The sequence below is a fragment of the Drosophila melanogaster genome, chromosome 3R, assembly GCF_000001215.4.
Source record: "Drosophila melanogaster chromosome 3R".
Classification (NCBI taxonomy): Eukaryota; Metazoa; Arthropoda; class Insecta; order Diptera; family Drosophilidae; genus Drosophila; species Drosophila melanogaster.
The window spans coordinates 28,807,956-28,820,203 of NT_033777.3; the positions used below are offsets into that span (position 1 = coordinate 28,807,956).

At 48.2% G+C, this 12,248-nt stretch overlaps 3 protein-coding genes and 1 non-coding gene across 8 annotated transcripts; 2 read left to right on the forward strand and 2 right to left on the reverse strand.

Annotated features, from left to right (window-relative positions):
* Nucleotides 1-27: 27 nt before the first annotated feature.
* On the reverse strand, nucleotides 28-3,382 carry wdn (wings down). Its single transcript, NM_057552.4, has 3 exons — nucleotides 2,115-3,382; nucleotides 850-2,054; nucleotides 28-738 (listed from the first exon to the last, which is right to left on the reverse strand). Exons 1-3 carry the CDS (start codon nucleotides 3,128-3,130, stop codon nucleotides 350-352), a joined length of 2,610 nt encoding a protein of 869 aa, NP_476900.1. The 5' UTR covers nucleotides 3,131-3,382; the 3' UTR covers nucleotides 28-349.
* A 764-nt stretch (nucleotides 3,383-4,146) lies between these two features.
* Nucleotides 4,147-9,399, forward strand: Prp39 (pre-mRNA processing factor 39). 5 transcript variants are annotated; one of them, NM_176576.3, is made up of 8 exons: nucleotides 4,147-4,199; nucleotides 4,272-4,531; nucleotides 4,750-5,596; nucleotides 5,663-5,859; nucleotides 5,926-6,051; nucleotides 7,193-7,467; nucleotides 7,527-8,843; nucleotides 8,902-9,399. In NM_176576.3, the coding sequence occupies exons 3-8, from the start codon at nucleotides 4,789-4,791 to the stop codon at nucleotides 9,206-9,208; spliced, it is 3,030 nt and encodes a 1,009-aa protein (NP_788753.1). In that variant the 5' UTR covers nucleotides 4,147-4,199; nucleotides 4,272-4,531; nucleotides 4,750-4,788; the 3' UTR covers nucleotides 9,209-9,399. The 5 variants fall into 5 exon arrangements, with proteins under 5 accessions (NP_788753.1, NP_651634.1, NP_733256.2 ...); NM_143377.4 differs by having other exon boundaries at nucleotides 4,282-4,531; NM_170377.3 differs by having other exon boundaries at nucleotides 4,440-4,531.
* snoRNA:291 lies at nucleotides 4,613-4,686 on the forward strand. Its single transcript, NR_002503.1, has one exon. It is a non-coding gene; the product is annotated as a snoRNA:291 (small nucleolar RNA).
* On the reverse strand, nucleotides 9,387-11,713 carry CG1523 (uncharacterized protein). The gene is made up of 3 exons (NM_143378.4): nucleotides 11,267-11,713; nucleotides 10,846-11,215; nucleotides 9,387-10,719 (listed from the first exon to the last, which is right to left on the reverse strand). The coding sequence occupies exons 1-3, from the start codon at nucleotides 11,557-11,559 to the stop codon at nucleotides 9,517-9,519; spliced, it is 1,866 nt and encodes a 621-aa protein (NP_651635.2). The 5' UTR covers nucleotides 11,560-11,713; the 3' UTR covers nucleotides 9,387-9,516.
* Nucleotides 11,714-12,248: the final 535 nt, after the last annotated feature.

Consider the following 12,248-nt stretch of genomic DNA (forward strand, 5'->3'; position numbering starts at 1 on the left):
TTTGCAAGAAATGATGGGATGTTTACTAAAATATGTACGAAATTTATTATTGGTGTGAAGCGTACAAATTAAAGATCTATCATTATGTATCTATATATAATCGTTTATATGTACACTCAATTACACTTACGGGCTATGCAGAAATCAGCTTACGTCAATTACTTAAACAAATGTAGCGTCATACTCTTAATTACCTACGGGAAACAATTCCGTATTCTTTTAATCGATTGCCATCGGTCCGCGACCGCCCAATTGCGCTGGTGCAACATGGTCGACACTGCTAACTTAACTAAGACACAGGAGATCGTTGAGGCGTTGATGTTGGCAGGCAGCAGATTCCGCCGCCCGATCATGTCAGATGCGGCGTGGCCGCAGTCGCCGATTTCCCCGCAAAGAATCGACTTCCGCCTGTCTGGTTGGTGAAGAGTAGCGTGTCAACTGAGGGCAGCATCTGATTGGATCTCACCAGAAGAGGCACATTCACCATGGACACAGAGGGTGTCTGGGCCAAGCTCGTGGTCACAGACTGAACACCATTGCCCGTACTACTAAGCTTTCCGTGTGCATTCAGCGTAAAGGCGGGTAGATAGTAGTTCCCAGATCGCACTGGTAGAGCATTCGTCGATATGGCGACACTGGAGGCGCATGAGACAGCGGTCAGCTCCATGGAGGCGGGTGACGAAAACGGCGAGGACTCCAGTGAGGGGCAAGGTAGTCGGTCGCTGGGCTTACAAGGCACTACAAATATAAAATTTTAAATTAATATAAAGTTTTTAAAAGGAATACTATTTTATACGAATAACTAGGTAAATCAATTCATAAAACAGGACATTTTCATTAGAAACTTACAGAAGTCATCGTCTGGCAACAGCTCGTCCGGTAATTCATTCTTTATCTGGAAGTGCAGGGCAGCGGCCGAATCGGAAATGGCGTTGTCCGACGTCCCCATTTCAGTGTTTGCATTAGGAGCATCGTACAGACCGCACTCCTCCATCTCCAGGGCCTGCTCCATGATCAGCTCTTCGGCTGAAGTCAGACTAAGACCGTGTAAGTCAAGGAACGGACCCTGAGTCTGCACTGGCTCCTTCTTGATTTGCGGCACAGCAGGAATGGGCTCTAAGCTGGACTGCTGGGGTTGGCCCTGTTGCAGCAGCTGCGGTTTTTGCTGCAGTTGCTTCGGTGCTAGCTGCTTTCGTTCTCGCTTGGCTTTGGTCTGCTTAGGAGCCGGCGGGGCCAGCGGCACCAGCACAGTGGTAAGTTCCTGCTGATGCTGTTGCGCCAGCGGCACAGGATGCACTTGCTGCAGAGCAGTACCGGCAGGTAGAGTTATTCCCAATGCAGCAAGAGTGGCCTGCTGCGGCTGCTTCTTTTTCCGCGCTTGTTTTGCAGGAGCCGGTGCAGCAGTAGACGTAAGATTAGCCTTGGCTTTAAGTTCACTAGAAGCGGAGAGTTCGTTGGGATTCACAGCTGAAGATGCTGCCGCCGCTGCTGCTGCTGCCGCGGCTGCCTTTTGGGCCTTGTTTGTAGTGGACTTTTTAGAGCAGTAGGAGGGAATGTTCTCGAGGTGTTCGCCCGTTTTGTGGTCCACCTTGTGTCGGCGTCTCGTGTGCTTCAACCAATTGGGGAAGTTGGTGAAGTCTCGCGGACAATAATTGCATTTGAACGGGCGCATTCCTGTGTGTATGTTGGAGTGCTGCTTAAGCTTCGAATTGCTGATGAAGCTCTTGTCGCACACTGTGCACGCGAATGGTCGCTGCTCAAGATGCACCAAGTTGTGGACCTTGAGACAGCGCTCCGTTTTGTACATCTTGCCGCACTTTTCGCAACGATAGGAACGCGTTTGCGCATGGTACTTCTGGTGGCGCTGCAGATGTGAGCGCTCCTGGAATCGCTTCTGACACTCGGGACACTCGTACGGCTTCTCCGATGAGTGAATCCGTGCGTGGTGCGTGAGGTTTATTTTTTGCACAAACTTTTGGCCGCAGATGTCGCACTGGTACTTCTTGTTATCGCTGTGAATCTTCCGATGCATCCACATGCTTCCCAATTTGAGGCTAAAGTTAGAGTAAAATGGTCAATAGGAATAACTATTTTTAGTTTGCAGTAACACTTACCACTTGCCGCAGTCAGGACACTTCTTCCAGGTGTCCTTGCGGCCCTCGGTGCGGTGCGTCTTTAGGTGCTTCTTCAAACCAGCCAACAACTCGAATTCCCGCTGGCACTCGCTGCAACGATAGGTGAGCCTCAGCCTGTGAGCGGCCGCCTCATGCTTGGCCACCTCATCGGGCGTCTCCAGCAGCAGTCCGTTGCAGTCGAGACACTTGTGTAGAGGTGCCGGGTCCACCTCCAACGGCTTCGTTTCCGAAGCAGCCGGAGGCGGCATGCTAGCCGCATCCGCCACCGATTCAGCCGATTTGGCCTGCTGGAATATGGTAAACGATGGCGGCAGCAGCTCAGACTCGCACACCTCTACCTTGGTGACCACTTGCTCCGGCGGATGCTTCTCCTCGGGCGGCTCCTCCTTAAAGACCTTCAGACGCACCGCCGTCGCCGCCGGCAGCTTTGGCTTGCGTTGCAGCAGCTGAGACTGGGGCATTTGGAGCTGATGCTGCTGGTGGAGCTGCTCGGGCGATAGCTTTACGGGTGTGGAGGTGCCGCTGGACGAAGTCTTCTTAAACGGGGAATTAGTGAAAGCATTCGGGGGCTCGGGCCGCAGGAAAGTCACACTAAACTCCGAGCTGGAGTGGTTATCACTGGTCAGAGTGCTGGGCACGGTTGACGAGCTGGTGGCAGCCAAGTCATCGCGGCAGACGTCCGAGGATAGATTCAGCTCGGTGTTGTTCTGGGCACTCTCGTCCAAAACGCGCCAAAAGTCGGTGGAGGAGAGACTGTTACCATTGACCAGGCTGGCGGAGCTGATGGTCACGCACGCCGACAGATCGATGTCCAGCGACTCGTCCTTGATGCTCGATATCGAGTCGAAGTTGTTGATCCGCAGCAGAGAGCTGAGTATCTCGTCGTGGGCCGCCTTCGTGGGGGTGCCCGCATCGCCGCCGTAGATTTTAGGCGGCAACTTCTTGCTTGGCGCCTCCTCTTTCATTCTCTTGCCCTCGCCCTTGCCGCCTTCCATTCGCCTTGCCTTGCTTACACGTACAGGTTATGCGGTCGGCGTTTTCGCTCGCCGTATTTTGTCTTTGTTCGCCGCGCCGCTGACGCTTTGCGTTCACTGGTCGCCGTTGCCCGGTCACTGGGTCCCCAATTCACTCATCGCGATCGCTTTCGTTGTATTAAACGCGCCGCAATTGATCGAAAAACATTTAATTATTGTGAAATGCGCCTTGGCTTTGTTGTTTTTGTCACGCTTACAATTCTCGAGTCGCCATTTTGAGAACAGTGTTAGAAGACGCGCACGAGTGGCAGTCCCGCTAAGAGTGATGCTCGCCAGGCGGGTTATTAGCTATATTTAATTCACGACTGGATTCACCATTCTAAATAACATTTAAAGAGATTTCTTGACTCAAAAAGAAATCTTGTCCGACAAGGAAACATTTTACTTACCAATTCCATTTACATGTTTGTATTTACTTGATATAATTCACGATTATGTTGTATAGAAACTATAACAATTTTTTGGGCTTTTAAAATCCTATGCATTGAACATTCAAACCCTAAATATTAAAGGAAGTAGGCCCAATGATTGTGTTATTTGTTTATGTTTTTTATGTTAACTTAATAACCCACTAATTTATAATATGTGTAACATTAAACAAATTTTATCTTCTTTCATTAAGAATTATTTATGGTGATATTTAAAGTCCTCTTACCATAAAATATTTAAATTATATTTCTAGCTGGAACATGTAATTTCTGCTAGAATTTGTATGTTGAGATAGGTTCTGCATGCGCACGCCAAAAAATGAACTAGTTCGCCGAACTGGAAAAACACTGAGCACTTAGGCTATTTTCGTTATTAAATTATATTTTTTGATAGATTGTATATAATTCATTCATCAATGCTAAAAAATGATAAATATCGAAATTCGAAAAACCTCTGAAAAATATTCAAAATATAGCTATGAGTCAGTCGTCAGTCTTGACCAAACAAAGAGATATCGATATTGGCGGGACATGTATATCGATACCACGTTGCAATGTTAATATGGCGTCAGAGGGCGAAAACGTTGTTATGGAAAGTCCAGGTAAATTGATGAAAAATTACAAATACGTGCATTCCTTCGACCGGACCTAGTGACCGTTGATTAAAAATTCAGTCCTTACTAGCCCATTTCGGTAGCTGACACTGACAGTTAGCTGGAGCAGCCCATTAAAGCATTTGGAAAAAAGTGAACATCACGAGGCAGCGAACAACCCACAACACCGCGCGTACAGTTTATGTAAACCGCATGGATTAACCAAGAAAGTTAATTGACGTTTTCCAGGTCGCCGCACACGTTCTGGTCGGAAGGCCGCATCCCCGGCTGCATCGCTGCCAACCAGAAGCACCCGGCGCACATCCAAGCGGAACGTACAGGTCAGTTCATCCCACGTAGTTACCGCCTCTTCCAGATCATCAGCCAATGATGTAAACGATTGCAATTTCCAGTGTGGGTGTGGCGTTGTTCCATCCGCACATGATTCTTCTCCCTGGAGGAGCGAGTGATTACCTGCAAGGGCCAACTGAAGGCACAGCATCCACAAATGCTCTGAGAAATGCCGGGAACCTTCATTAACGACTTTTAATCCTTTCAGCTAAGTGACCACGAAGAGGAGGCCGAAGAGCAAGTGGTCATGGTTCAGGAAGAGGAGGAGCCCTTTAGAGGGACAAACACTGCGGAGGCACCTGCTTTGGAGCCCCAATTCGAGGAGACTCAGCACCAGATAGAGGATGACGTGGAAATGCTGCCAGCCGAAGCTGCTGGGGTTGATGAAAAGAGCTCTTCCTTCCCGTTTGGCACGGTGGCGGAGCTGCATTCAGAGACTAGTGATGATATTAAAGAGACACGCGGTCAGGCTGGCGTGGACACCCTACTGGCTTCTTTAGCCGGCGATAATGCCAACAGCCTGCCCTCCGTGGGTGGAAATGACGAGAGTGACAATGTCAAGAAGGCGGACTTTGAGTACAATGTAGACTCCCTGCAGCCGCAGATGGAGAAAATGAATTCCTCTGAGGACTCCAGCTCACAACATGCCATTGCCGAGGATCTGGCCGATGCGGACACCAGCAATGCAACCATTGTCAACACAGAGATAGTCTCCGAGGATGAGCTACCTCTGCCCAGCAAGCCTGAAATAAATGATGCCGAGGAAGTTTCCGATGAAGAGCTTCCAGCACCGCAGCGGGCTGAATTGCCAGAGGATGCTGAAGTAATCTCGGAGGATGAACTGCCCGCCAGTAATAACAATAACACCGCCACTGAGCCCAAGGCACCTTTGAAGCGCAAGGCGGAAAACGAAAGCGTTAAGAGCACCGAAGATAAGGATGCAAGCAGTCATGAATCAAGCACAAAGGATAAATCCTCCGAGCAATATAATCCGGGCAGTCCCACATCTGAGAGCAACGACGCACAGCCCTCAGAGAAAAAACTCAAGGTCGAAGGTAATTGTTAATCTTCCAATGACTAATTAGTTGGTAGAGCTTGACTCACAATATTTAAACCCACAGAATCGGAGCCCAAGGAGAAAAAGAAGGAAAAGGAGCGCGATAAAGATAAGGAGAAGGATAAGGACAAAGATAATAATAAGGATAAGGAAAAGGAGCGAAAGAAGCTGCCGGACCTAGATAAGTACTGGAGAGCTGTCAAAGAAGACTCCACCGACTTCACCGGCTGGACGTACTTGCTGCAATATGTTGACAATGAGGTGGTTATTTAGCCGAACGCCGCATATCTTGAACTTTAAATAAGCAATTTTCTTCTTTCTCAACAGTCTGATGCGGAGGCGGCGCGCGAGGCCTACGACACATTCCTGTCCCACTATCCTTACTGCTACGGATATTGGCGCAAGTATGCCGACTACGAGAAGCGCAAGGGCATCAAGGCAAACTGCTATAAGGTGAGTACCCCACTTACATTTGGTCGTGCAAATAAATATCTTTCGCAATTTCTTGTACTACGCTTACAATTACGATTACAATTGATATTCATATATTTGTTGTTAAATGCAATTTATTATGACCTAATAAAAATACTACATTCAATAAATGCAACATCTACCAAAATACACCAAATTGAGAAGACAAAACCAAACTTGCCATGAGACTAGTGCAGCATCCACTTAGGATCGTGTTTTCTCATAGGGTTCGTGTCTGCTAAATACTTTTTACGGGAGATGAATCTAAAAAGGGTACGGATTTAATTTTTTTAGATGGTGAAAGCTTTATGGGGGAGCTTGGCAATTTGTTTCAAAGGCTAAGCTAAGTAAATGGACTTAATGGGTCGCGTATAGAGATTGCCTCCAAATTTGTTTACGTTTCTTTAAAGTAGTTTCTGTTTTGTAACCTTAGTTACACCAAATTCATAATTTCGAGACCGGACGTCGACCTTATTTACCACTCCGTACTCCCTACACCTTAGCACTTTTTTTTTGGCGATCTTAGCCCCTGAGATATTGTCCTTAATCTTCACGACACTAATTGGACCGTTTAAGCATAAGCCACTCCTGTGTCGCACAAATCACGCTGTAACTCAGCACAGACTAGCTCAACTCTGTTGACCCTCGAACCCCAGACCGACCTGAACCCGAAAGCGACTGGTTCGTCTACTCGAAGTACGATCCGTCTACTTTCTGATCTTCGTACGTTTGTATCACCAGTTACCTCTTCAGTTACGTTACCTCCATCCTTCTTCAACACGATATAAATAGTGAGATCGCATCTCGTACAGTCGTAAGTACAAATGGCGTTTAAATGAAATTTTTAAGTCTCTTTGTGAATTTTGTTGTAAATCGAGTGCCAAAAAAGAAATCAACTACAACCTGTGTGTTATGTATTCCGTGTACTTGTTAAGTCGCTAAGTTAGCTTTTAAGCCCGAACACCATTCACATCAAAACGATAACCTTAAGTATCTGAGCACTTAACTCTTGAAATCTTACTATAAACCACGAATATATTTTTATATTTCTCTTCTGCGATCAATCAACAATAAATGAAAAAATCAAAACTTGTACCGAACATACGAAATGACCAAATCCTAGGTGTTTGAGCGCGGACTGGAGGCGATTCCGCTGTCCGTGGATCTGTGGATCCACTACCTAATGCACGTTAAGTCCAATCACGGAGATGATGAAACATTCGTCCGCTCCCAGTATGAAAGGGCAGTGAAGGCGTGCGGCCTGGAATTTCGATCGGACAAACTCTGGGATGCCTACATTCGTTGGGAGAACGAGTCAAAGCGGTACCACCGTGTGGTCCAGATCTACGATAGACTTCTGGCCATACCGACACAGGGCTATAATGGTCACTTCGACAAGTGAGTTCCACTCAAATTGGTTTTGTGAAACATGCGAATAATGTACATGCACATTTCAGTTTCCAAGATTTGATCAATCAGCATGATGTAACTATCACACTTGCAAACGAGGAGGTGATCCGTCTGCGCAAAGACTTCCACGAACGTCAGCAGAGCAAGTCCTCCAAGTCCTCGTCGAAGCATCGCCGGGACAGCAGCAGCAGCTCCAAGGACAAAGACTCAAAGGAGCGAGAACGTGAGAAGGACAAGGATAAGGACAAAGACAAGGACAAGGAGAAGCGAGAAACTGTCGGGGGCGGTGTTGGTAAGTCGCCAAAAGATACAAGTGAAACTCAAGTCGATGAATCAGATAGTACTACCGATCTGACCACCGAAAGCGAGTCATCGCATGCAGCTTCAAAGCCGGCAATGCAGATCGATTTCAGTGATCTTAGCACTCTGAATGACGAAGAGGTGGTCAGCATTAGGGACAGGGCTATCTCGGCGCGGCGCAAAGTCCACAAGTTGACCGTTAGCGCAGTGACAGCCCGCTGGTCCTTCGAGGAGGGCATCAAGCGGCCTTATTTCCATGTGAAGCCACTCGAGAGGGCACAGCTCAAGAATTGGAAGGACTACTTGGATTTCGAGATCGAAAAGGGTGATCGCGAGCGAGTCCTGGTTTTGTTCGAAAGGTGCCTAATCGCCTGTGCTTTGTATGACGAGTTCTGGCTGAAGATGCTTCGTTATTTAGAGTCTTTGGAGGATCAGAGCGGAGTTGTGGATCTGGTACGTGATGTTTACCGCCGCGCCTGTCGCATCCATCATCCGGACAAACCGAGTCTGCACCTGATGTGGGCCGCCTTCGAGGAATGCCAGATGAACTTTGACGACGCCGCTGAAATTTTGCAGCGTATCGATCAGCGCTGCCCCAATCTCCTGCAGCTTTCCTATCGTCGTATCAACGTGGAAAGGCGTCGAGGAGCACTGGACAAGTGTCGCGAGCTGTACAAGCACTATATAGAGAGTACAAAGAACAAGGGCATTGCCGGCAGTCTGGCCATCAAGTATGCCCGTTTCCTCAATAAAATCTGTCATGATCTCGACGCCGGCTTGGCCGCCCTGCAGCAGGCGCTGGAACGTGATCCAGCCAACACTCGTGTGGCCCTGCAAATGATCGATTTGTGCCTACAGCGCCCAAAAGTCGATGAGCAGGAGGTAGTCGAAATTATGGATAAGTTCATGGCTCGTGCGGACATCGAACCCGATCAGAAGGTTTTGTTTGCCCAGCGCAAAGTGGAGTTCCTTGAGGATTTCGGCAGCACGGCCAGGGGTCTACAAGACGCACAGCGCGCTCTGCAGCAGGCACTCACTAAAGCCAAGGAAGCGCAAAAGAAAAGGTAAGAAATCCATGAAGATGTATCCACACTCATTCATTAATCATGGACATTCCAATAGTGATGGCAGTCCTAGTCGCAAAAACTCATCAAGCAGCAAAGAAGGTCCTGTCCCCACAGGATCCGCGGCGGCAGCTTACAACAATGGTGGCTCGGCCGCAGCAGTCGCAGGCTACAACTATGGAGCAGCAAATCCATACTATGGTCAGCAGAATACCGCAGCAGCCTATCCCTCACAGACGCCACAACAGGCGTCCTACGACTCTTACTACAATCAGTGGGGCTACGGTTCCGGTGGGGCCAGCGCCAACAGTGGTGGTAGCGGCTACAACTACGGCCAGTGGAGCGGTTATGGCAACTACTATTAAGTTCGCTGCCTAGATGTAACCCACTCCGCCACCTGTAGCTCTAAGACGCTACGGCTTGTTTAGTTTTGCCTTGCTGCTCTGTTAAGTTGTACACATCTAATTGTAATTTTTTATCAACCCCTATTTGAGCCCACAAAATAACCCCACCATTGCGAAAAATAAAATATACCAGCTTTTTATCGGTCCACCATAATCGCGTTGCTTGTATTTAGCCAATATATGCTTGAAATAAGTCGAATTATGCCTAAATAGAAAATTAAATATACAGATTGACAGTGAGCGCGCTCTTCGCCCGGCTCAACTGAAGTCTACAGGTTGGGTCGATACCAGGTCACCTCGCCCCCGTTGCATCCGGTTACAAGGAGCGGTTCCCTGGGGCTAAACTTGGCGCACAGAACGACGTCCTGGTGTTCGGTGATCTTGGCTAGCTCAACCAGTTTCCGCGGTTTGCTTTTCACCTCCTCAAACGCCTGACATTTCGGATAGTCGCAGCAGTCCTCACTGTAACCAAAGAGTCTTACCCCATTGCCGTACGGCGAGCAGACAACCCGACCGTCCGCGGAGAATCCAGGTTCCTTGATGAAGCCCGGTTTGGTGTTGGTCTCGGCGGCATAGTAAAGCAGTTTCTTGGCATTCACCAGTATTGAATGACCGTTTTCCTTGAACGTTGGCGTTGTCACAGGACTATTGAATGATCGCAGACGCAGCCTGTTTCCGATCTCTAAGCGGACTGTGGTGTCGCTATTGTTGCTGGAGCTGGAGCTGCTGCTGGAGCTACTGCTACTGGAGCTACTGCTGCTGCTCTGGTTGCTTTCTGTGGGCGGCGGGGTGGTCAGGGGGCGAGGACTGGTGCTGCTGCCCATCAGACTATTTGCCCCCAATTGTCTTAGCGGAAGCACTCCGCTGCTGATGGCGTACACAAAGTTATAGCCGCTGACATGGTTATTGGAGACGCGTGCACGGTTCTGTCGGATGGCCCGCTCCTGGACTGTGACCTCCGCCGCCCAGATGTCCGGTATGAAGGAATCCGAGCGTGTCAAGACTGAAGGGTTGTCAGAGGCGCCACGCCCTGCTCCAGAGTTATCCAGTTGGAATACTTGTACACTGCTGACCCGCAACGGTCTCCGTGCCTGTCTGGGAGTAAGGCCAACCGTATCCTGGTCCTGGGATTCATTCAACGAGCTGCGGCTGGCTAGTGTGGTGGACACTCGCTTTCTCTTGGGCTGTGGCTCCACCTCGTCCTGCTCATCCTCGCTGCGCACCGGCTCCTCGTTGATGTCGTGGATGCAGGTCCACTCGCTCTGCTCGTCGCAGCTGACGTTCCTCGTCAGCATGCAGCAACAGTGCGGGTGAATCTGCAATGCCATGATCATCTCGGCGTCGTTGTTCTCCGGAAAGTCGGTGACCAGCTCCACGCGGTTCTTCTTTTGACGCTTGGAGAACACATGATCGTACTTTGCGGCCTGCGGGATATACTGTTCGCCCAACTGCATAAGTCGGTAGATACCGGGCTGGAAAATCAAACGGGCTTATTAGTTGACCATCTATCTACATATGTAACCATTTCATATATCTGGACGAAACTTAAAATCTTGAACCAAACTGAAAATCACAGCGATATTTACAAACTTTCTTACCCTGAATCCGCACAGATCTTTGTGGAGCGTGGTGAGGTCAAGGTGATGGATAATCATAATGTATCCACCGCTTGTGCAGAGAACCAGCTTATCGCCCGTGGGCGAAATCCTGCAGCGCATCAGTCCACTGGCATGAAATACGCGCTGCGAGATAAGGCCCTGTTCAGTCTGCGAATTGATGTCCCAAGTGAAGATGCTGCCATCGAAGCCGGAGCTTACGAGCAACTTGTCCTTGGAGGAGTACTCGATGTTCTTCACCCAGTTGGAGTGGCCGTGGAGGACGCGCAACTTCTGCTTCATGTTCCGCAGGTCCCACAGTGCCACAGTAAAGTCATCTGAACCAGTGGCGAAGAGGCGCTCGTCAAAAAATCTGGAGCGAGGATTAGCAACGAACCTCCTCGAAGGCAACTTCTACACTTACTTGATGCAATTGACACTATCTGTGTGGGCGTCCGGTACCTTAAAGATCTCCTTCTGTGTGATGGCATCGAAGACGAGGACGCACTTCCTCTCCGTGGCGGCCACGACAACGTTCCCATCGGCATTGAACTCCAGGTTGAAGATGGCCCCAGTGCGTCCCGCATCCGTGGGCCAGCAGTTGGCGTGGTAGCTATTAAACATGTTCATCGAGCTGTAAATCCGCCGCATCAGGGAGTTGTCGTCGCTCCGGTGGATGTGGAAGCCACTTTCGCGGCGGCTCAAGTACCGCTCCATCGTGTGGGCTCTGGGATCTCTTAAGTGGATCGGAAAACCTAGAGGAGTGTATGGGTGTGTGCCTTCTCGCGATTTCACAGGCACCGCGATGCAATTTCCCCGTGGCCTTTCTTGTGTTTATTCTGAAACCAGGGGTGCAACGCCGTGCTGCTTGTAACCGATTTCTTTTTACAACTGAACAATCAAGAATTAAGAAAGTTGAACAATGGTAGATTCATCAATGGTAGATAATCATCTGGACTTAAAATATCCTTTTTTGGCACAATACTCTGTAAATTAATGGAATCGATTCTTTTTGCTTCGCCGTACGATGATTAACTTGAAGTATTTTTCATCCAAAGCACTTATTGCAATTCAATATATTCTGAAATTACGATGATACAATTTCATAGTGTAGCCCTGAAAACGAAGTGCTTTTAACACCACTTGTAAAAATAGTAAACAAACATCTTTTTAGTAAAGACGTACAATTTGTTTCAGTATTTATTCTGCAACTATATAACATTATTTATTTATAAAAATTTTTGACAAATTTTTTATATTTAGTGATAAGAAATAGCCAATAATGTGATTTTATTGGCTAAATATTTTTTTTAACGAGTTTCAAAAATTATACTTAAAATCAAATTTGCTAATTTTGAGATAAGCAAAAAATTCGATCCTATCGATAGCACATCGATTTCTACCAA

Excerpts from the sequence above, each read along its gene's own strand:
- CG1523 (NM_143378.4), bottom strand. The coding sequence starts at position 11,559 with ATGGAGCGGTACTTGAGCCGCCGCGAAAGTGGCTTCCACATCCACCGG. Across the intron at positions 11,216-11,266 it reads GATAGTGTCAATTGCATCAA|ATTTTTTGACGAGCGCCTCT; the intron begins GTAAGTGTAGAA and ends TCCTCGCTCCAG. Across the intron at positions 10,720-10,845 it reads AAGATCTGTGCGGATTCAGG|CCCGGTATCTACCGACTTAT; the intron begins GTAAGAAAGTTT and ends TTGATTTTCCAG.
- Prp39 (NM_170377.3), top strand. The coding sequence starts at position 4,160 with ATGGCGTCAGAGGGCGAAAACGTTGTTATGGAAAGTCCAG. Across the intron at positions 5,597-5,662 it reads GAAAAAACTCAAGGTCGAAG|AATCGGAGCCCAAGGAGAAA; the intron begins GTAATTGTTAAT and ends TTAAACCCACAG. Across the intron at positions 7,468-7,526 it reads TATAATGGTCACTTCGACAA|TTTCCAAGATTTGATCAATC; the intron begins GTGAGTTCCACT and ends TGCACATTTCAG.
- wdn (NM_057552.4), bottom strand. The coding sequence starts at position 3,130 with ATGGAAGGCGGCAAGGGCGAGGGCAAGAGAATGAAAGAGGAGGCGCCA. Across the intron at positions 2,055-2,114 it reads TGTCCTGACTGCGGCAAGTG|CCTCAAATTGGGAAGCATGT; the intron begins GTAAGTGTTACT and ends CTCTAACTTTAG. Across the intron at positions 739-849 it reads GTTGCCAGACGATGACTTCT|TGCCTTGTAAGCCCAGCGAC; the intron begins GTAAGTTTCTAA and ends TTATATTTGTAG.